At 41.3% G+C, this 23,635-nt stretch overlaps 1 protein-coding gene across 1 annotated transcript in view; it reads right to left on the bottom strand.

The window, feature by feature from the left end:
• ZC3H8 (zinc finger CCCH-type containing 8) overlaps positions 1-18,598 on the bottom strand; it is a 37,090-nt gene extending 18,492 nt beyond the window's left edge. Inside the window, exons 1-5 of the mRNA XM_025354243.1 lie at positions 18,397-18,598; positions 13,358-13,442; positions 4,462-4,684; positions 2,742-2,875; positions 296-412 (exon numbers count right to left, since the gene is read on the bottom strand). Coding sequence (XP_025210028.1) covers positions 296-412; positions 2,742-2,875; positions 4,462-4,684; positions 13,358-13,442; positions 18,397-18,470 — 633 coding nt within the window. The 5' untranslated portion in view covers positions 18,471-18,598. The remainder of the gene's footprint in view (positions 1-295; positions 413-2,741; positions 2,876-4,461; positions 4,685-13,357; positions 13,443-18,396) is intronic.
• Between the last annotated feature and the right edge of the window lie 5,037 nt (positions 18,599-23,635).

Genomic DNA, 23,635 nt, shown 5'->3' with positions numbered 1-23,635 from the left:
ACAGGCATGCGCTACCACATCTGGCTAATTTTTGTAGAGACTGGGTTTCACCATGTTGGCCAGGCTGGTCTTGAACTCCTGACTCAGGTGATCCACCCACCTTGGCCTCCCAAAGTGCTGGGATTACAGGCTTGGCTACTTTTTTAAACATGCAAGAATACTTCACTAAAATTTTCTAACTGAATTTTTTCCAGAATGAAACAGCTTTAAAAACCTAAAGGTATGAATTAGATAAGTATCAAACAGAAAGAGCAGTTTTACATTTTAGTAGATTTTTGCTTACACATTTTTATACCTTAATACATTTCCTTTCAAGAAAATATTTACAAATTTGTTTTCCCTTGCGTTCCACTGTATGTTGGTTGATGAATGCCTGACTCAAATGCTGCTGCTTCTCTTTAGGTTTACCATCCTTTAAAAACAAAAACAAAAAACTAAATGTAAGAAACAGAAAATTAAATATTTTATTCTGTTACACAAAATTATTTAAACCAACTTCAAAGCCTTAAAGGGTGATTCTTCTAAATTGGCCTTCATATGTAAAATTTGGATTTCAGTACACCAGGTTAAAAATGAATGTTTTGTCAGTTTCAACAGCATTCCATCATTGAATATCAGTGTTTGTATTGATTTGTATATTTTATTATACATTACCCTTATTTTGTAAAACTGAATGAAAAAAAAATTTTAAATGGGCCAGACGCAGTGGCTCACACCTGTAATCCCAGCACTTTGGGAGGCTGAGGTGGGTGGACCACTTGAGGTCAGGAGTTCAAGACCAGCCTGGCCAACATAGTGAAACCTCATCTCTACTAAATTACAAAAATTAGCCGTGCATGGTGGCAGATGCCTGTAATCCTAGCTACTCTGGAGGCTGAGGCAGGAGAATCTCTTGAACCCAGGAGGCGGAGGTTGCAGTGAACCGAGATTGCACCACTGCACTCCGGCCTGGGCAACAGAACAAGACTCTGTCTCAGGGAGAAAAAAAAAATTTTTTTTAAAAGAAAGTGATAATATTTATGATTAAAAAATGAAGTCTAAGAACAAAGATCTTTACAGTGATAGAGACAAAGATGGAAATCAGAGTGAACCAAAAGCAGCAGAATCTATAGTTTCAATGAGATGCTCACTGGGTGTGAGTTGAGCACACTTATCAGCCCAAATTAACAAATACAAGTAGCAATACACCATCAAAGATGGTGATAAAGGTATAAAAGGAGATTTTCATATTAAAAAAAGGAAGGAGATTTTATAATGCATTTAAGCTCTTCAGAAACATAAGGTAATTTTTACATGTTAACTTATGCTACAGCTTATAGCTTCTGTATACCAAATTTCTGAATACAGTCTTAGGAATACAGTATGTGCAAACAAGGGAGCTGACTGTACAGTCATTTACAATAATGTCAAATTTCCACTTAGCACCATCAAATTTATGTCTTATAAATATCTGCCAGTTTAAATCTTTTGTTTTATTTGGTAATGTTACTAAATTCTACTATGTATGTTTAGAATTTGTTCCTTGTGTAGGAGGGCTGTCAGCTTTGGCTGAATAATCATTTGAGCCATGTAAATCAAATCAAAAGAGAATACTGACAGGGTGTTGGGAAACAAAATCCTAGTCCTGGCTCGGCCCTGTGTGACTATGGGTAGTTATCTGAACTGTAGGGCTTCAGATTCCTCATTCATAAAATGTGGAGGCAGGGGATAGACTGTATATAAATGCTTTTCAATCTAGAATATTTGGCATTTCTAATATTTTACCACCCTTTACCCTTGTCCCCTATAACCAAGTGTAATAAAAAAGGTTGCCATCCAGTTAAAAGCCCTCAGAAAAGTGGAATCCAGAAAAGGTACTTATTATTCTACCCTGATTACATCTACAGACCAAGGAAAAGGAACTTCTAAAAAACAAAATCAAAATATAGGAAGGTGGGGAGATTTGGTAAGGCCAATGCTCAGAAATATTCATTTTTAATTTCCAGAAGGAGCCAGGATGAGGGACTTTAGATAGTAAAAAATTTGTAAGACTCAGTGACCTTTGAAATGCCTCATGACTATTTGATCTTCTCTGGCTTCCCATTTTTCCAGAGTCATTGATAGTATAATACTAAGGAAAAAAAAAAAAAAAAAAAAAATCAAGGAGCCTAGGCTGGCCACAGTGGCTCATGACTATAATCCCAGCACTTAGGGAGGTGGCGGGTGGTGGGAGCCGAGGCAGGTGGATCACCTGAGGTCAGGAGTTCAAGACCAGCCTGGCCAACATGGCGAAACCCTGTCTCTACTAAAAATACAAAAATTAGCTGGGCGTGGTGGCACGCACCTGTAGTCCCATCTACTCAGGAGGCTGAGGCAGGAGAATCGCCTGAACCCGGGAGGTGGAGGTTGCAGTGAGCCAAGATTGCAACAGCCTGGGTGACAAGGCAAGATTCCATCTCAGAATAATAATAAAAATAATAAAAATCAAGGAGCTTGTGTGCATATATTCAGGAACAATAGTGAGAACACTAAGGCTTTAAAGTAGTGTTGGCAGCTAATTAGTGGGAAAAAGAAAGCTGCAATAAGGAAGAAAGAACACGGAGAACCCAGTGATAGTAAAAGGACATCTTCATCTTAAAACCCTGATTCTGTAGGATGCTTCCACCTCTCCATATCACACAGCACTTCTTGTCACTGAAGTGTAAGATAAAGTCCAAAAGCATGCAGGGGCCAGGAATTCCTAGAAGCATATGTTCTTATACCTCTTCCTGTGAGCCACTGTTCCTCAGCAAAGCATTTGATCCTTTGTTTCCAGTGCCAGGCCGTTTTCGCTTCATTTTCTTCTGTTTGCCGTTTTTGTGACCAGCTTTAAGATTTTTATTTTTTTGTTTAGCAGCTAAAAGTAAAAAATTAATTTAAAAAATGACATAAAGTTACAATAGCAGTTTACTTTTAAGAAGTACGGGGCCAGGTGCAGTGGCTCATGTCTGTAATCCCAGCTCTTTGGGAGGCTGAGGCAGAAGGACTGCTCAAGGCTAGGAGTTCAAGGCCAGCCTAAGCGTTCAAGGCCAGCCTAGGCAGCCTGGAGATCTTGTCTCTACAAAAACTTAGCTGGGTGTGGTGGGTGCATGCCTGTAGTCCAGCTACTCTGGGACTATAGGCTAAGGCAGGAGGATTGCTTGAGCCAAGGAGTTCAAGGTTACAGTGAGCTATGACTGCACTGCTGCACTCCAGCCTGGGCAACAGAGTGAGACCTGTCTCAAAACAAACGGAAAAAAGAAGTGTGATTTACAATAATTGAGGAAACTTCTCTAAGCCTCAATAAGTGAAAACTGGCATGATACTGACCAGTCTTTCTAGAAGCTCTGGGATTAAGGGACCAAAAAGAGAATTATGATAATACACCCTGGATTCTCCATTCATTGTTTTTAAAAATATATAAGGTATTGTCAAGAAAAAAGTAAGATAATAAAATCAGTCTTACAAGCTCTAAGGCAGATCCTTTTGAAGTGTTCAGAGTATGATGGATCTAATTAGGAACTGTAACAGTAAAAGCTTTAAGTGTTTAAAATGACCTCATATATTACTGTCAGATTTTTCACTGAAAACATTTTAAATAGATTAAGTTTTTATTTATTTATCTATCCATCCCTGCATTTATCCATCCATCCTGCAATGGCATAATCACAGTTTACTGGAGCCTTGAACTCCTGGGCTCACAAAAAAATGACAGCATTAAAATGTTAATTTTTTTTGAGACAGAGTCTTGCTCTATTGTCCAGGTTGGACTGCACTGTGCGATCTCGGCTCACTGCAACCTCTGCCTCCTGGGCTCAAGTGATTCTTGTGCCTCAGCCTCCAGAGTAGCTAGGATTACAGGCATGTGCAACCATACCCTGCTACTTTTTTTATTTTTAGTAGAGACAGGGTTTCACCATGTTGGCCAGGCTAGTCTCGAACTCCTGACCTCAAGTGATCCACCCACCTTGGCCTTCCAAAGTGCTGGGATTACAGGCGTGAGCCACCATGCTTGGCCAAAAATTTCATTTATAATTGCCATTTACCCTCATATTTATGGCTAAATCTCATTTTAGTAATCCAGAATAATATATTTCTGAGTTACAGTCTGACATACAACCATTCCAGTCAATTCCTCTTTAAATGACAACAATACAAACAGGATATCCTATCCTTCATACATGCAGAGGCCAGGGCTTTAGCATTCTCCCTTTAGAAATAGACATGGCCTTTGATAACCCGCCTCCATCCTCCATCCTCCTACAAACTGAGCATTTAATGCACCAAGTGGCCAGGTCTCAGATGAGGTCTCTGGCCATGCAAGCTCATGTCTGGTATAAATATCCATGAAAACCACAGTCTTACCATGAGAGAAAGTGCAAGGAAAAATCCTCTGTCCATATATGGACAACTGTGACTGCTTCTCTAGATAAACTTTAAATGATAAAATAGTTTGACTCTTACCCTGTGGGGTATCTTTTACTCCTTCTTTCTTTGTAGATTCTTCAGGTTGTGCAGCATTTGCCATTTCTCTGGCTTGTATGTACTGTTGAAGCTCTTTGGCAAAATTATCTTCTGATTCCTGACCGCAGGTATCATTATCACTATACACATCATAGTCCTTACTTCTTGATTTTCTATGCAGCGAACTTTTTGGTGATACTGCAGAGTTTCCAAAGTGCCTAAACTAAGTAAAAATTAAAACTTCAATTTTAAAAACCTAGCATGATTCAAAACAATCTGGCCATACAGAAGAAACAAGATTGGCTATGAACTGGTCATTGTTGAAGTTGGGTAATAGGTACATGGGGTTCATATACTATTCTCTCCACTCATATATTTGAACATTTCCAGAATTAAAAACAAACTAACAAACCACTATGACATATCTATCCTTAAAGATGATTTGAGGGAAGATTCTAAATTTGTACATTGTATGCATTTGACTGAATTAAACATCTAAACCCCCAAATCTTAATTATTTGCTGTGAGAGGATTACAGTATTACAGTTCACACATTACATTTCTGCCTTTGCATCGACAGTACTTTTAAATGTCTTCAATAACTTATCATTTTGTAAAACACCAAGTAAACTGTAATGGTCCATATGAAAACCCACTTACACTTAAGATACATCTAAGTTACCAAAGCCTAGTCTTTCTCCTATAACTTACAGGAGTGGTAGCAACAATGATGACAAGGAATAAAGAACTACCCTGTTCTCTATAATCAAGTTAACTTCACTTTCAGAAAGTTTCCTAACTCTGTTGTTGCAAGTGCCCACGGAAGGGTGAAGAACCCAGGTATGGGAGCTAATCCTAGAGGAGCCCAAGCTGATCATAGCAGATGACTTAAAGCAATTTCTGCATAAAAATTTTCAGGTATTGGTTACACATGTGTCTACGTGACACAGGGATATTAAACTGTATAATTATAATTAGTATGTATGACACATTTTAATCAGAAAGTTTATTTTAAAAAAATGACCAAGGATCAAAGGGCTCTTATTCTGATGTCAGGAATAAATGGCATGCCTATCATTACAGTGGACAATGATTCTGTTTCAAAGCATACTTTGGGGTCTGGTCCCTTATTTGCTTTCACATGATAACTAAGAAGCAAACTCAAAACAAACAAACAAAAAACAAAACAGAAGACTCGCTATTATAAAATATATTAGGTGGTCCGATTTAACAGTTTACTTTTTTTTTTTCTTTTTTGATGGAGTCTCACTCTATTGCCCAGGCTGGAGTGCACTGGCACGATCCTGGCTCACTGCAACCTCTGTCTCCCAGACTCAAGCGATTCCCTTGCCTCAGCCTCCCGAGTAGCTGGGACTACAGGCGTGCACCACCATGCCCAGCTAATTTTTGTATTTTTGGTAGAGATGGGGTTTCACCATATTGGCCAGGGTGGTCTCGAACTGCTAACCTCAAGTGATCCGCCTGCCTCGGCCTCCCAAAGTGCTGGGATTACAGTCATGAACCACCGTGCCTGGCAATAGTTTACTTCTGATGTTTAACTTCAAAGTTAGGAGTTGTTCCACCAGAGGATTAATTATAAGCCTAGAAAATGAACTTGCTCCCTGCTTAAAGAATCCAAACAAGCTGAGGAAGTTTCTTGATCTGACAATGGCCTCAATTATACCTTATCTTCACTACACCAGACAAGACTACCAACCAATCTAATATCTTCGGGCCACCAAACTTCTGGTCTCCAAGTCTTCAAGAAAGAGTGCCTTTTTGCCACTAACACCATAGAATAAACTTGTAAATATAACTTCTGGACTGAAAGATCAGGGGTTGGCAAACTTTCAGCTTCACTACCTGTTTCTGTAAATACAGTTTTACTGTAACACCAATTACATCCATTCATTTACATACTGTCTTAGTTGTGACAGAGACAACATGGCCTACAAAGGTGAAAAGATTCACTAACTGATCCTTTATGAAAAGGTTGGCTGACTCCTGTGCTAGATTATGTTTACCTTGGTTTTGGCCTTTAATTTTATTTAGTAGGAATGGGGGAACCAAAAAGATTATTCAGTATGTATTTAAAAACGACTATTATTATGTACTGAATTCTATCAGTCAAAGGTTGTGGAAATTTTTTTTGTCTCCTTCATTATATAAGTACCTACATAACATCCTCAATTTTGCTTCTTGGCTTAAAAATCTAAAAGATTTATTGTCTTGTCCTTTATAGAAAATGCTTACCAATCCCTGATCTACAGAACATCCAGAAGAAGCAACCATCATTTGAGAAAAAGAACTCGAAAATTAAAAAATACACAAAGATATTCAAAATGTATTCAAAAACAATGTTAGCCATCAAAACAAGAATAAGATCTCAGTTAAATTGTAATTTATGAAATGATGATAAATAGAAACAGAGGAAATATCTTGGGATATAAAGAAAAAAGAGATAAAAAGTAAGAGATCTGTCTCATATAAAAGGATGTAAGTAAATAATCTCACCACAATAGCACTAAGCAGAATAAAAAAAGATTCACAATCTCATAGAATTAAGAATGCCAAGAATGAACAGAAGAGCCTTAAAGCTTCCAGAAAAAAAGGGATACTTACAAAGATATTAGAATGAAATTGGTAAGACTTCGCCTTTGTAACACTGGAGAGTAGAAGACAAAGGAGCAGTAACCTCAAACTTAATCCTATTTCAGCCAAACTCTCTACCAACAATGAGGATAAATTCAAGATATTTTCAGAAATGTGAACAAGAACTCAAAAAATCTGTCTTCCATGCATCCCTACATATGTGTGTATGCCAACCACTGAGAAACCAACAGCCAGAAAATGATACTTTAAAAAAATTATTCACAATAGTTTCATTAAACACTTAGCAATAAATATAACAAAAGGTATATAAGATGTGAGATATCTACAAAGAAAGTTATAGGAATATCTTATTTTAATGTCCTTCATTTTACCGTGTGTCACAAATAACGCATTTCTTTACAAATTGAAGGTCTGTGGCAACCCTGCGTTGAACAAGTCTGTTGGCACCATTTTTCGAAAAGCATGTGCTCACTGTGTCTCTGTGCTACATTTTGATAATTCTCACAATATTTCAAACTTTTTTGTTATTACTATATCTATTACAGTGATCTGTGATCAGTGGTCTTTGATGTTAATATTGTAATTTTTAAATTTTATTTATTATTATTATTATTTTTTGAGATGGAGTCTTGCTCTGTCGCCCAGGCTCGAGTGCAGTGGCACAATCTCGGCTCACTGCAAGCTCCGCCTCCTGGGTTCATGCCATTCTCCTGCCTCAGCATCCCGAGTAGCTGGGACTACAGGTGCCCGCCACCACCGGCTAATTTTTTTTTTTTTTTTGTATTTTTAGTAGAGTTGGGGTTTCACCGTGTTAGCCAGGATGGTCTCGATCTCCTGACCTTGTGATCCTCCCGCCTCGGCCTCCCAAAGTGCTGGGATTGTAGGCGTGAGCCACTGCGCCTGGCTACTACTGTAATTTTTGAGGGGGTGCCATGAACCATGCCCACATAAGATGGAGAACTTAATCAATAAATGTTGCATGTGTTCTGACTGCTCCACCAACCATCCTGTCTCCTGTTTCTCTCCCTCCCTCTCTCCTCAGGCTTCCCTATTCCCCGAGACACTAAGATAGTGAAGTTAGACTAATTAATAACCCTACAATGACTTCTAAGTGTTCAAGTGAAAGGAAGAGTCATATGTCTCTATTGAAATCAAAAGCTAGAAATGATTAAACTTAGCCAGGAAGGCATGTCAAAAGCCGAGACAAGCTGAAAGCTAGGCCTCATAAGTCAAATAGCCAGCTTGTGAATGCAAAGGGAAGGTTCTTGAAGGAAATTAAAAGTGCTACTCCAATGAACACACTAATGATATGAACACAAAACAGCCTTATTGCTGGTACAGAGAAAGTTGTATTGGTCTGGATAGAAGATCAGACCAGTCACAACATTCCCTTAAGCCAAAGCCTGATCCAGGGCAAGGCCCTAACTCTCTTCAAATCTGTGAAGGTGGAAAAAGTTGAGGAAGCTACAGAAGAAAAGTCTGAAGTTAGCAGAGGTTGGTTCTTGAGGTTTATGAATAGACAATGTCTCCATCACGTAAAAGTGCATGATAGGCCAGGCACAGTGGTTCACGCCTGTAATCCCAGCACTTTGGGAGGCCGAGGCGGGCAGATCACTTGAGGTCAAGGGTTCAAGACCAGCCTGGCCAACATGGTGAAACCCTGTCTCTACTAAAAATACAAAAATTAGCCAGGTATGATGGTGCACACCTGTAGTCCCAGCTACTCGGGAGGCTGAGGCAAGAGAATCGCTTGAACCCAGAAGGCAGAGGATGCAGTGAGTCAAGTCATGCCAATGCACTCCAGCCTGGGCAACAGAGCAAGACTCTGTGTCAAAAAAAAAAAAAAAAAAAAAAAAGTGTATGATGAAGCAACAAGTGCTGATGTAAAAGCTGTAAATTATCCAGAAGATCTAGCTAAGATCATTGATGAAGGTGGCTACACTAAACAACAGATTTTCAAAGTAAATGAAGCAGCATTATATTGGAAGAAGATGTTACCTAGGACTAGAGAGAAGTCAATACCTCACTTCAAAGCTTCAAAGAATACCCTGACTTCACCACTACAATCTATGCATGTAATCCAAAATTGCACTTGCACCCTGTAAATTTATACAAATAAAATATTTTAAAAGGCTTCAAAAAGACAGGTTAACTCTTGTTAGGAGCGAATGCAGCTGGTGACTTTAAGGTGAAACCAATGCTCATTTACCAGTCTGAAAATTCTAGGGCCCTTAAGTGTATACACTAAATATACTCTGCCTGTGCTCTATATATGGAGCAACAAAGCCTAGATGGCAGTATATCCGTTTACAGCATGGTTTACTGAATATTTTAAGCCCACTGTTGAGACCTACTGCTCAGAAAAAATACCCTTTTCAAAATATTGCTGCTCATTGACAATGCACCCCGTCACCTAAGAGCTCTGATGGAGATGCATGTTTCCATGTCCACAAACACAACATCCATTCTGCAGCTTATGGATCAAGGAATTGACTTTCAAATCTTACTTCAGAATGAAATACACTTTTTAAGGTTATAGTTGCCATAGAAAGTGATTTCTCTGATGGATCTGGGCAGAGTAAATTGAAAACCTAGAAAGGAGTCACCATTTTAGCTGCCATTAGGAACATTCGTGATTCATGGCAGAAGGTTAAATGTCAACATTAACAGGAGTTTGAAAGTTTATTGCAACTCTCAGGGATGACTGAGGAGTTCAAGACTTCAGTAGAGGAAGTAATTTCAGGTGTGGTGGAAATAGCAAGAGAACTAGAATTAAAAGTGGAGATTGAAGACGTGACTGAATTGCTGCAACTTCATGATCAAACTTGAACAGATGAGGAGCTGCTTCTTATGAGTGAGCAAAGTGGTTTCCTGAGATGCAATCTGTATCTGGTGAAGCTGCTATGAACATTGCTGAAATGACAACAGATTTAGAATATTATATAAACCTAGTTGATAAAGCAGTGGCAGGGGTTGAGAGGATTAACTCCAATTTTGAAAGAAGTTCTACTGTGGGTAAAATGCTATCAAACAGCATCACATACTACAGAGAAATCTTTTGTAAAAGGAGAAGTCAACTGAGGTGACAAACTTTACTGCTGTCCTATTTTAAGAAATTGCCAGAGCAATCACCACCCTGAGCAGTCATCAACACTGAGGCGAGACTCCCTGCCATCAAAATGATGACTCGCTGATTGTTAACATTTTTTAGCAACAAAGAATTTTTAATTAAGATATATACTGTTTTCTAAGATATAGTGGTATTGCACACTTAACAGACTACAGTATAGTATAAATATAACTTTTATATGCACTGGGAAACCAAAACATTCCTGTGCCTAGCTTTACTGCAATGTTTGCTTTATTGTCGTAGTATGAAATCAAACCCTCAATATCTCTGAGGTAATGCTCTTTCTTAACTTGCGAAGTGTTTACCTGGGTGTTCTCTTTTAAATAAGCTGTGGTCGGGCATTGTGGCTCACACCTGTAATCCCAGCACTTTAGGATGCCAAGGCGGGCAGATCTCGAGGTCAGGAGTTCGAGACCAGCCTGGCCAACATGGCAAAACTCTATCTCTACTAAAAATACAAAAATTAGCCAGGCAAGGTGGGTGGCAGTCACCTGTAATCCCAGCTACTTGGGAGGCTGAGACAGGAGAACTGCTTGAACCTGGGAGGTGGAGGTTGCAGTGAGACAAGATTTCGCCACTTTACCTGCAGCCTGTGCAACACAGCAAGACTCTGTCTCAAAAATAAGTTAATTAATTAGCTGTGATATTTATTTGATAATGTATTGACCTTTTACGTACTTGTGAGTGAAGAGCCTGCGCGGAAGCAAGCCTGGTTGGGAATAACCTAGGAGTCCATCTTCTCACAATACTGTTTTGTGGAAACTACGTAAGACAGTTGTAGAATGTTGTTTCTGCCTGTCTGCTGTGCAAGGTTATAACATATAATACAAAGACTGGAGGAGCTAAACATGGGCATAAAAGACTGAGGCCTATGTGACTCAAGTAGTAGAGAAAACTTGTGGGAAGTTGAAGTTGCAATTTCTTGCCGTCAACCTTGGCTCTCATCTTTGGAAGCCACACAGGCCCCAGAGGGCAAAAGAAGTTGCTTACTTGGGTAGCTCAGAGGCTTCTAAGAAGATGAAGATACTGTACCTGCTTTATCTTCTGTCCTGTATTCTTTTATGAAGCTAAGGAGGCTGGGCATGGTGGGTCAAACCTGTACTCCCAGCACTTTCAAAGGCCAAGGCTGGCGGATCACTTGAGCTTAGGAGTTTGAGACCAGCCTGGACAACATGGTGAAACCCCATCTCTGCTAAAAATACAAAAATTAGCCAGGTGTGGTGGCACATGCCTGTAGTCCCACCTACTTGGGAGGCTGAGGTGGGAAAATTGCTTGAACCTGGGAGGAGAAGGTTGCAGTGAACCAAGCACGCTACCGCACTCCAGCCTGGGCGACAGAGACTCCATCTCAAAAATAAATAAATAAATGAATAAATAAGCAAGCTAAGTAAAAGATATACTATTAAAAGTATATTTCTGTCTTATGAGTCTCGGTGACAATTTAACCCATTCTTCCATAGTGTGTTAAAACTCAATTTTTTTTTTTTTTTTTGAGACGGAGTTTCGCTCTTGTTGCCCAGACTGGAGTGCAATAGCACGATATGAGCTCACCGTAACCTCCGCCTCCCGGGTTCAAGCAATTCTCCTGCCTCAGCCTCCCGAGTAATAGGCACCTGCCACCATGCCTGGCTAATTTTGTATTTTTAGTAGAGATGGGGTTTCTCCATGTTCAAAAACAGAAAAGAAGGGCAAGACAGGAACAGACATTATTTGTGTTATGGGTTGAACTGTGCCCTCCTAAAATTCTTATAATGAACTTCTAATCCCTAATACCTCAGAATGTGATCTTTTCTGGAAATAGGGCCACTGCAAGTGTAATTAATTAAGATTAGGTCATTAGAGTGGGCCCAGTTCAATGACTGAGTTCCTTATAAAAAAGGGAAATTTGTCCGGGCACAGTGGCTCAGGCCTATAATCCCAGCACTTTGGGAGGTCGAGGTGGTCAGATCACTTGACCCCAGGAGTTCGAGACCAGCCTGGGCAACATGGCAAAACCCACGTACGTTTTGTCTCTACAAAAAATACAAAAATTAGCCGGGCGTGGTGGTGCACACCTGTAATCCCAGTTACTTGGGAGGCTGAGAATTGCTTGACTCCAGAAGGAGGCTGCAGTGAGCAGAGATCGTGCCACTGCACTCCAACCTGAGTGACAGAGCGAGACTCTGCCTCAAAAAACAGGAAATTCAGACAATTCAGACCCAGGCATGCAGGGAGAACACCATGTGAATATGAAGGCAGAAATCAGGATGATACTTTTGCAAGCCAGCACCAAAGACTGCCAGCACTCCATCAGGAGCTGGGGAGAGGAATGAATAGATTCTTCCCCACAGCCCTCAGAAGGAACCAACCCTGCCAACACCTTGTGCTGGGACCTCCAGCCTCCAGATCCTTGAGACAATAAAGTTCTGGGTTTTTTTTTTTTTTGAGATGGTGTCTCGCTCTGTCATCCAGGCTGGAGTGCAGTGGCGGGATTTTGGCTTACTGCAACCTCCGCCTCCTGGGTTCAAGCAATTCTTCTGCCTCAGCCTCTCTAGTAGCTGGGACTACAGGCGTACAGGCGCATGCCATCATGCCCAGCTAATTTTTTTTTGTATTTTTAGTAGAGACGGGGTTTCACCATATTGGCCAGGCTGGTCTTAAACTCCTGACCTCATGATCTACCCACCTCAGCCTCCCAAAGTGCTGGCATTTACAGGCATGAGCCACTGCACCCAGCTTAAGCCACCTGGTCTGTGGTACTTTATTATAGCAGCCCTAATGAACTAATACGGGCTTTAAGCTATATAAATCACTAAGGTTGGTTAAGTTAACAAATCATAACCCTCAAAAATGTCAACCCAACTTGAAAGAAGCTTTTGAAACTGTTTACAATCCATTTTGGAAACAACAAAAACCAAAATAAAGGCAATTATTAAAAATAGGTCATGTTAAATGACAATAATGTTATTGAATAATAATTTCTTTAAAAAATATAACCAGGTTTCTTTGATACAAGTAACTGGGTCCCGAATGCTGGTTAAAATGAGACAAGTAGGATCCTTCATTAATTTCTCATATCCATTTCTATCTGTTTTTTCTTTTTTTGTTGTTCCATGTGAAACTGAGAAAAAAAAAATGTGTTTTCAACTTAAACAGTTGTCAACTTAATCTTACTTTTTTGGGAATTTGCTCGTGCTCCAGTTTAATTTTCTCCTCTTGTATTTCTTCAACTTCTGCATCATCTATTTCATCATCGATTCTGCAAAAATATCAAATAACACAAAAGGGTTTTTTCAACCTGAAGAGTTTATACCACAGTGTTACAATTCGCTGCTTTGGCTTGTCTTCACCTTACCCTCAAAGAAATTACAAATTCAAATTCCACACCAAATACTCCAGGTAATGTACAAAATTATGTTGACCAATAAATGTCAATATATGTTTACGAATAACCTATCAAACTAAAATTTTAGATTATACCACCTTAATGTTCAAGCATTAGCAGCTATATAAATCATTCATTCATCCATCATTCCATTAATTCAACTGGCTCCAGGCCTTAGGCCCTGGACTACAGCAATGAAAAACACAGACCCTGTCACTGTCTTCTGAGAGCTTTCTACCTGCTTGGGAGAAAAAAATAAAGCTATTTCAATATGGTATACGTAAGTACAGGGGCATATACGCAGAACACGACCCAGACTTGGGGACCAGAGGCATTCAGAGCCTAAATGATACTTATGAGTTAGCCAACAAAGAGGAGAGAGGAATGTGAGGGAGAAGGGTATTTTAGGCAGAATGCAGAGTGCCTTTTGAGATTAGGAGCGAGACAAACACATTTAAGTGTAAAGACGAAAAGAAGAACTGTTTTTAGATTTATAGGACTGAGAAGTTGACCATGCATATATATAACAGTCTGAGACAATTACTTGAGGATATTCCAGCGAAACTAAATATGAACCCAAGAGGGATGGGAAATAAAAGAAACTGGTGAACAAAGAAGCCAATAAAATGTATAGGTGTATCTAAATTATGGTTGATACTAGAGATACAGGGAGCTGAAGAAAATAGTGTCTTAGTAAGTGGTGACTACTGAACACAAGATTGGGAAAAGCTGTGAATTAAAATATGAGTTATACACCAGATAAAGGCAAGGAATTGGGCAATATGTCCCGTCTCAAGGAAACATGTTACAAAGGGAAAGCACTGACAGCACAAGGAGAATGTGAACAGTGGCTCTCTGGCTCTTCCTTCAAAGTTACAGGAGCTCAGGCTTCACGGCTTTGTCCAATTCAACAGTTTACACTGACTCAGAGCTCCTGAGTTACATCCATCAGATGAGGTACCAAGTTGTGAGCCTTCTACCGAAGCCACCATTACAAGAACCAAAAATCCCAAATACTTGTGAACCTTTATTGCTATACTTTCCAGTAATGAATCACCTCATGGAGTAGGAGGCAACCTCTCCTTAGGCAGAGGAATAATGATGATAAAGACCTCACCGGGCGCGGTGGCTCAAGCCTGTAATCCCAGCACTTTGGGAGGCCGAGACGGGCGGATCACGAGGTCGGGAGATCGAGACCATCCTGGCTAACACGGTGAAACCCCGCCTCTACTAAAAAATACAAAAAACTAGCCGGGCGAGGTGGCGGGCGCCTGTAGTCCCAGCTACTCGGGAGGCGGAGGCAGGAGAATGGCGTAAACCCGGGAGGCGGAGCTTGCAGTGAGCTGAGATCTGGCCACTGCACTCCAGCCTGGGCGACAGAGCCAGACTCCGTCTCAAAAAAGAAAAAAAAGAAAAAAAAAAGATAATGACCTCGATAGCAGTAACAGCATCATCCAACACTTGAATGATGCTTACTCTGTGCCAGATGCTGCTCCATGCACGTAACACTTATCACAAACAACAGTGTTACGACATACATACTAAAAGCCCATTTTACGGATGAGAAAACAATCACAGAAAGGATATGTAACTTGTCACAGAGCTAATACATGGTGGAGCTGAGATCTGAGCCCCAGCAGGCAGGCAGGGCTCCCAAGTATGTGCCCTACAATCACACTGTTATTCAACACTGCCCATTCTAAATAGATGTCTACTTTCACTATGAAGGTCTACAATACTCAGCACCCATATTAGACCTATGAGCAGGATAGGACAGAGTTGACCCACCTCTTCTGTGTAAAACATGTTCTTTACTTAGCTTCAGAGATAGTGGGCTCTTCTAGTTTCTTCTTTCCTCACAGCTACAACTTCTCAGTCTCCTTTGTTGGTTCCTCATCTTCAGAACTTTAAAAGTCAGTTCTCACCTCTTCTCTTCTGTGTCTATATTCTCATTCTAGGCTATCACTTTCTATATCATCACTATCAATATCATCCGTATGTAGCTGATTTCAATATCCAAGTCTCTAACCCAAACTCCTCCTCTTAAAACCAAACAGAGCTAACTTCCTACTCAACATAACCACCTGAACATCTACTAGACATATGTAATCTTAAAACATCCAACACTGAACTCTTGCTCTTCTCTCTGAAGCCTAAGCCTTCTTGCTATTTAAATCGGCAGCGCCATGCCTCTCAAGATCCCCACCAAAACCTTAAAGTCAATCTTGATTCCTCTCTTACATCCCCATCCAATCTCGGAGGAAATCCAGTTTGTTCTATCTTCAACATACCCACATTTGACCACTTCTTGCCACTAATACAACAATCCGAGCTGCTCTGGCACCCCTACATTCTACTCTCAACACAACTAGAATGACCCTGCTAAAATATTTCAAATGTCACTCTGCTGAAAAACCCTCCAATGGTCTGTTGTCTCATTCAGAGTAAAAGCCAAAGTCCTTATTTTGGCACCTACCAGTTACTCCATGATTGGGCTCCCATAACCCTACCCCAATACCTCGCAGACTTCCAAGTCCCTCTTACTCCACCCCAGCTGTCCTTCTGGCCACTCTGCTCCCCTAACGCAATCACACCAAGCTCACTTCCCCTGAGGACCTTTACACAGACTCCTCTCCACTCCTCTAGACTATGAAACCCCCTCACCTCCTTCAGGTCCCTACACAGGTTTTTAAAACTTACCAACGTTATCAGTGAGGCTTTCCTTATCTACCTTCTTAAAATATCTACACCTGCCTGGCCGGGCACAGTGGCTCACGCCTGTAATCCCAGCACTTTGGGAGATGGAGGTGGGTGGATCACGAGGTCAGGAGATCGAGACCATCCTGGCTAACACAGTGAAACCCTGTCTCTACTAATACAAAAAAATTCGTCGGGTGTGGTGGCAGGCGCCTGTGGTCCTGGCTACTCCGGAGGCTGAGGCAGGAGAATGGTGCGAAAGCGAAAGGTGGAGCTTACAGCGAGCTGAGATTGTGCCACTGCACTCCAGGCTGGGCGACAGTGCAAGACTCCGTCTCAAAAAATAAATAAATAAATGAAAATAAAAAAATAAAAAAATCTGCCCCCTCCCTACCACCCCACCAGTACTTATTTTCCCCTTAGCCTTCATTCATTTTCTCAGGGTATTTAAATACGATATATTTATGTATTGTTTGTCTCCCCCTCCCCCTAATAACGTAAATTCATTAGTACAGAAATTTTCATCTCTTGTTCATTTACCGCTATATCCCCAAGGCCATAGCAGGTGCTGAATACGATTTTTTGAATGAATGAGAAGTACTCCCATCACAAATTACTAGGAAAAAAACCAGAAACCATATGAGAAAAGACTGATTCATTTGACTGGATAAAACAAAACCACAACATCCCTATTCCTTTATACCTTGAAAAATAATGCCATAGGCAAAGACAAATGACAATTGGGAGTAAAGTACTCTCAGATAAGAGATCCTAGAATTTGAAAAAGACCAAAAAGAAGAAAAATGGGCAAATAATATGGACAGCTCACCATACTTCCATACCATCCTTCACCCATCATTTTGGCAAAATTCCAAGTGTCTTTTATGTATTGCAGTCAAGTTTTTAGGAATGGAATTTTTGTCCAATACACTTTCAAACTGATAGCTGCTGTTGGGATTTTTACATGTTATCTTTTTTTTTTTTGGTGATGAATTCGTATATATTTTACAACGTATCAATTAGTTCCAGTTATTTTTCTTAGTAAATTATATCATCTGCAAGTAATTAGAGTCTTTGTCTCTTTCCAGTATTTATAGGCCTTATTTTATTTTAGTCATTTTGCATGAGAAGCTTGGTGGTAAAATCATGGGTCCTGGACATAGTTTTTCCACTTACACTGTGCAATCTCGGCAGGTTATTTAGCCTCTCCGTGCCTCATTTTCCCATTTGTAAAACAAAGACAGCATCATCTTTTCTTTAAGTTTGTTTTGAGGATTAAATGATTTCATGTAAAGCACGAGGTAAAGCTCTGGATGATCAGTTAAAATTTGAGATAGAGTGAACAGCTGAGCCATATCGAGAGGTAAAATCAACCATAATTGGAAATATATCTCAGTTGAGGGAAATAAAAGACGTAGGTTTAAGAACAAAGATAGTTTTTAGCATTTCAAATTCAAAGAATAAAAAGTGAACATCTGGGTGTAAGCACTATGCACTGCTCCAAAAATGAAATCTACAAATTAGGGCCATTTGACCAAAAGTCTCCTTTGCTTTTCCAACCTAATGGAAATATTAAGTCCAAATGATGTCTGTTGCTTTATTGTGGTCTTTAGGGTCTTTCCGTGCCAATCGGTGGACTAATGGCAGAGTATTCCCTATTCTTTACCTTTTAATAAACTTGTGGTTTCGTCCTTTCTACAGAAAAGAGCCTAGCATGTGTCAGTGAAAAAGGTCCAATCAGTGTCCTCTGGGAGTTTACGGTCTCGTGGAAACAAGCAATAGTAAAGACAGACGCTACCGGACCACAGAAGCGGGCTCCTAACCCGCTGCTGTGCAGAGAAAGGGGCGCATCCTGGAGCCTTCTCGCTTCCACCCCGCTCCCCCGCCCAGGCTCTCGGTAGCCCCGGCCGTGGCGGCCTACGCCTGAGCCCGGTGTTCAGCTTCTGCTCCCACCCGGACCCCGCACGACCACTATAGGTCAGACGGTGGCGTCCGGCCGGCCCACGTGCTCCCCACGGGCTCTCCCGACGCGGCCCGGACGTGGTTCCGGACGGCCTCCAATCCTGAAGAAACTAAGAGGCGGAGTCCCGCTGAGCCCCTGCATTCAAAGGATGAAAAGATGTGGGATCACCTTTCGTCAGAGTCCGTGGCCGTTTTGCCGAGGGCCGGGTTGGGGGGTTTTGAGAAAAGATTCTCAAAATCCATGACCCAGACAGGTCCTCCCTTTCGCGAGCCGAGAAGCTACAGAGTAATAACCCGAGAGAGTGACAACTCGGACGCGACAAGACGGACCCAGACCCGCACCAGGGCCACAGGCTCCGCCCCGCGCAGCCCCACCCACCCCGCACATGCGCCGAGCCGCCCTCCGCGTCTCTGGGCAAGCCCGCTCCCTCCCTGCCATCTTCGCCTCGGCTCTGCGCAGGCGCCGCCGTTGTTGCCCTTCCGTAGGCTTTTTCGTCCATTACCTCAGATAGTAGACTTTAATTAAATTAAATTAATTAATTTGTTATTTATTTATTTATTTTGAGACAGAGTCTAGCTCTGTCGTCCGGGCTGGAGTGCAGTGGCATGATCTCGGCTCACTGCAACCTCCGCCTCCCGGGTTCAAGCAAGTCTCCTGAGTAGTTGGGATTACAGGTGCGTGCTACTACGCCCGGCTAATTTTTGTATTTTTAGTAGACACGGGGTTTCGCCATGTTGGTCATATTTTTAGTAGAGACGGAGTTTCACCATGTTGGCCAGGATGGTCTCGATTTCTTGACCTCGTGATCCGCCCACCCCGGCCTTCCAAAGTGCTGGGATTACAGGCCTAAGCCACCCCGCCCGGCCCCAGCCCAGAATTTTAAAAATGATTTGTTAGGATTCTGCTTTCACCTTGGTGAAAACTGTTCCATCAAAATCACAGTATTTCTAAGGGATGGTAGTAACAGCTAACATCTGAGCACTCCACTACTATTCCTTAGAAATAGCGTTTCATATGTTAGCTAACTTAATCCTCACAACAGCCCTGTAAAAGATGTTCTATTACCATCCACATTTTTGAAATGAATAAGCAGATATGTAGTCTGGTAATGTAACTTGTAGGGTCTCTACAATTGAATGGGATTAAAAGGAATACACAAGTAACCTCAAGACCGAAAAGTCCATTAAAAAGTACCAAATACTAAGAGGATTCAGGAGAGGGAAAAAATTGCATCCAGTTGGGAAGGCTTCTTGAGAAGGGAGTATTTGGGCTGGGTCTTGAGATATTTCCATAGGAAAAGATGAAGTTAAGGGTAAATGGACATTCCAAGTAGAGAGAATTGTATTAAGGCAGGAAAACAGAGCATGCTGTTGCAGAACGGGGAATTGCTCAGTTTTGCTCAGTGTAATACCATTTAAGCCAATAGTAGAAAGGAAGGCGCAAACCCTAGGTTGGGCCAGTGATAGAGAACCTGACTTGCTTCTGTAAGTGAAGGGAATGATTCTTGACATGAATCAGGATCCCTCTACCAATTAGTGAAGGGAACTATTTGAAGCCAGACATCTTCCCTGGGGAAATTCTACTTTCCCGTGTTGTTTGTGTTATGTTATACAATCACCTATGGAACATGAATCATTACTAAAAATGGAGAGAAAAAATGAAGGAAATGAAAACTACAATTACTCCCTCTTTAGCAGGAAGCACTATTATAGAACTCAAATGGTTACCATACACATTTTTTTATATAAAATGTCCAGCATACAGCAAAAGATAACCAGACACAAATGAAAATTCGATTAGCAGGTAAAAAGCAGCTAAAACATCTGACCTGCAAAGGCATCAGACACTAGCATTTTCAGACAAAGACTATATAAAAGGCTACATATGTTTGTGTTAGATTGATGCCAAAAATGGCCCCAAATTCTCCAACTTTTCCTGTATCCATGTCCTTTGCGGTGTGACTTTGCAGCTCCTCCCACAAAGAGGTAGGATCTGTTTCACCTCCTCTTTAATCTAAGTTGACTTTGCCTGATAGAACAGCTTGTTTTAGCTAGTAGAATGCAGAAGTGGCCTGCCAATACCAAGCCAAGGCCCCAAGAGGCTTTGTATGTGTCTGCTCTCTCTTCTATGCCTGCTTTCTTCGGGACAGTAAGTTCAGGCTACCCTGCTGATGATAAGGGAGAGACATGTGGAAGATAAGGCAAATGGAGGAGAGCAAAAACACCCAGTCAACAGCTAGCAAAACCCTAAAAGCAAAGCCTCCTAGGCAGCATACAGCTGAGCACACACGATGAAGTCCTGCAGAGAACTGAAGACTCTCAGATGATCCCAGTCCAAATGACTAACCCACATTAATTGTGAGCTAAATAAATGGTTCCTGTTTTAAGTCACTAAGTTTTTAAGTAGTTTACTATATGGTAATATCTAACTAATAAAAAAGAAACTACAAAAAATGTCATAGAGGAACTGGGGAGAAGTAACCAAGTAGACCTTCTAGAAATAAAAAATATAATCCTGAAATTTTAAAAAATCAGTGGATGGGGCCGGGCGCAGTGGCTCACACCTGTAATCCCAGCACTTTGGGAGGCCAACGTCGGTGGATCACGAGGTCAAGATACAGAGACCGTCCTGCCAACATGGTGAAACCCCGTCTGTACTAAAAATACAAAAATTAGCTGGGCAGGATGGCGCGCACCTGTAGTCCCAGCTACTTGGGAGTCTGAGGCAGGATAATCGCTTGAACCTGGAAGGCGGAGGTTGCAGTGAGCCGACATCGCGCCACTGCACTCCAGCCTGGCGACAGAGTGAGACTCCGTCTAAAAAAAACCCAAAAAAACAAAAAACAAAATCAGTGGATGGTGTGGTCATATTAAAATGTGTTCAAAAATTCCTTAACACTTCTCCCTGCAAAAGGTGGAGACTTAGTCCCCTCTTCTTTAATGTGGATAGGGTTTACTGATTTATTTCTAACAAATACAATGTGGCAAAAGTGATGATGCATGATTTGTGAGGTCATAAGAAGACATTGTAGTTTCTGCCTTATTCTCTTGAATTATCTCAGCACTTTGGGAGGCTGAGGCAGGTGGATCACCTCAAGTCAGGAGTTTGAGACCAGCCTGGCCAACACAGTGAAACCCCATCTCTACTAGAAATACAAAATTAGCTGGGCGTGGTGGCGCATGCCTGTAGTCCCAGCTACTTGGGAGGCTGAGGCAGGAGAATCGCTTGAACCTGTGAGGCGGAGTTTGCAGTGAGCCTAGATCATGCCATTGCACTCCATGGGCAACAAGAGTGAAACTCCATCTCAAAAAAAATAATAATAATAAAGAAGATCGATTTTTTTTTTTAACCACAAAGTTTTAGGCTAATTTGCTATCCTGTATAGCAATAGATAAATGAAATTCCCTATTATTATAAAGCAGCTGGCCTAAACATAAAATTATCATATGACCCAGCAATTCCACTCCTAGGTATATACCCAAAAGAATTGAAAACAGGGACTGAAACATATATTTGTACATTCATGTTAATTGCAGCATTATTCACAATAGCCAAAAGGTAGAAACAAACCAAGTGTGCATCCACTGATTAATGGATAAATAAAACGAGATACACACATAGGATATTATTTATCCATAAAAAGGAATGATGCTCTGATACATGCTGTCAGAACTGAATTTTGTATCCTGGCTGAACTTTGAAAATGGTATGCTAAGTTAAATAAGTCAGGCACAAAAGGACAAATATTGTATGATTCCACTTATACGAAATATGTAGCATAGAGAATTGTATAGAGACAGACAGTAGATTAGAGGTTACCAGGGACTGAGAGGAGGTGAAATGGGGAATTGTTGCTTAAAAGTGACAGAATTTCTGTTTGAGGTGATAGGAAAGTTTGGAAATATATAATGGTGATGGTTGCACAACAATGTGAATGTAACTAATGTCACTGAATTACACACTTAAAAATGGCTATAGTTGCTCACTCCTGTAATCCCAATACTTTGGGAGGCCAAGGTGGGTGGATCATCTGAGGTCAGGAGTTCGAGACCAGCCTGACCAACATGATGAAACCTCATCTCTACTAACAATCCAAAAATTAGCCAGGCAGGGTGGCAGGCGCTTGTAATCCCAGCTACTCGGGAGACTGAGGCAGGAAAATCGCTTAAACCTGAGAGGTGGAGGTGAGTAGGCGGTAGTGAGCCGAGATGGCACCATTGCACTCCAGCCTGGGCGACAGAGTGAGACAGCGTGAGAGTCCCTCTCAAAAAAAAAAAAAAAAAAAGGTTGAAATGGCAAATTTTATATTTCTTTTACCAAAATGAAATAAAGCAGCTGGCATGTTAAAATGGTGAAATGGCCTGTGATAACTCAGTTCCAGTATGAGCTAGGTGTAATACCTCATGAGTATGTGCTATAAATCAGCAATCACCAATACGTGGTGCTGTTTCTCCCATAGCCAGGAGACATGGGGTCTGGGAATCAAAGCTTGCAAGTGGGAGTAGATCCTCTCTGTATTATTCCTAGTGATGCCCTAGAATAATGTTTGCTTCCTATCTCCACAACTTTGGGCTCTGCTGGTTTAGAGCAGACTTTTTCAACCTCAACATTATTGTCATTTCGGCCTGGATAATTGGGAACAGTCTTGCGCACTATAGGACGCTTGGCAGCATCCCTGGCCTCTACCGCTAGATGTCAGTAGCGGCTGTTCCCCAGTTGTGGCAACCCAAAATGTCTCCAGACATTACCAAGTGTCCTCTTGGGGAAGCAAAATCTTCCTCACTTGAGAACCACCGGTGTAGAGTTAATCCCGAAAGTAGGAATGTTTGCCTCAAGGAGCATGACAATGAGTCCATTAAACTTGAGGTTGAGACTGCCGTTTGGCCACCTCGGGCTCCTCATGCCAGGGAATTAACAGGTAAAAAAGGGGCTTATTGTATTGGCAGGGGTGATTAATCCTAACTAACAAGTTATCCTGACTACACAGTGAAGTTAAGGAAGAGTATGTCTAGAATGCAGGTGATTTCTCGGGCAGGGGACTAAGTAATCCTACGTTCCATGATTGAAGTTAATAGAAAACAACACCACCACAGGCAGCGCTGAAAGTGCCCCAAACCCTTCAGGCAAACCACCTGTTATCGGAAGGAGGGTACTTGAGTGTAAGTTGTGGTGGTCCTTGGTATTTTCAACAAAGAATTAGACAAAACTCACAAAGTAACAAAGGAATGAAACACAGGAACGAAGCAGCAAAAGCAGGAATGCATAAAAGCGAGAAAGCATTCCCCAGCGTGGGAATGGGCCAGAGCAAGCAGCTCAAGGGCCCAGTTGCAAAGTTTTCTGGGTTTTAATTACTCCTTTTGAGGTGCCTATAGATGAAGGATATGGTCTCTGGCTAATCAAAGGCTGA

Source organism: Theropithecus gelada, chromosome 13, assembly GCF_003255815.1.
Source record: "Theropithecus gelada isolate Dixy chromosome 13, Tgel_1.0, whole genome shotgun sequence".
NCBI classification, from domain to species: Eukaryota; Metazoa; Chordata; class Mammalia; order Primates; family Cercopithecidae; genus Theropithecus; species Theropithecus gelada.
The sequence above is the reverse complement of the archived record's forward strand: the minus strand, read 5'-3'. Positions and strand labels throughout refer to the sequence as shown.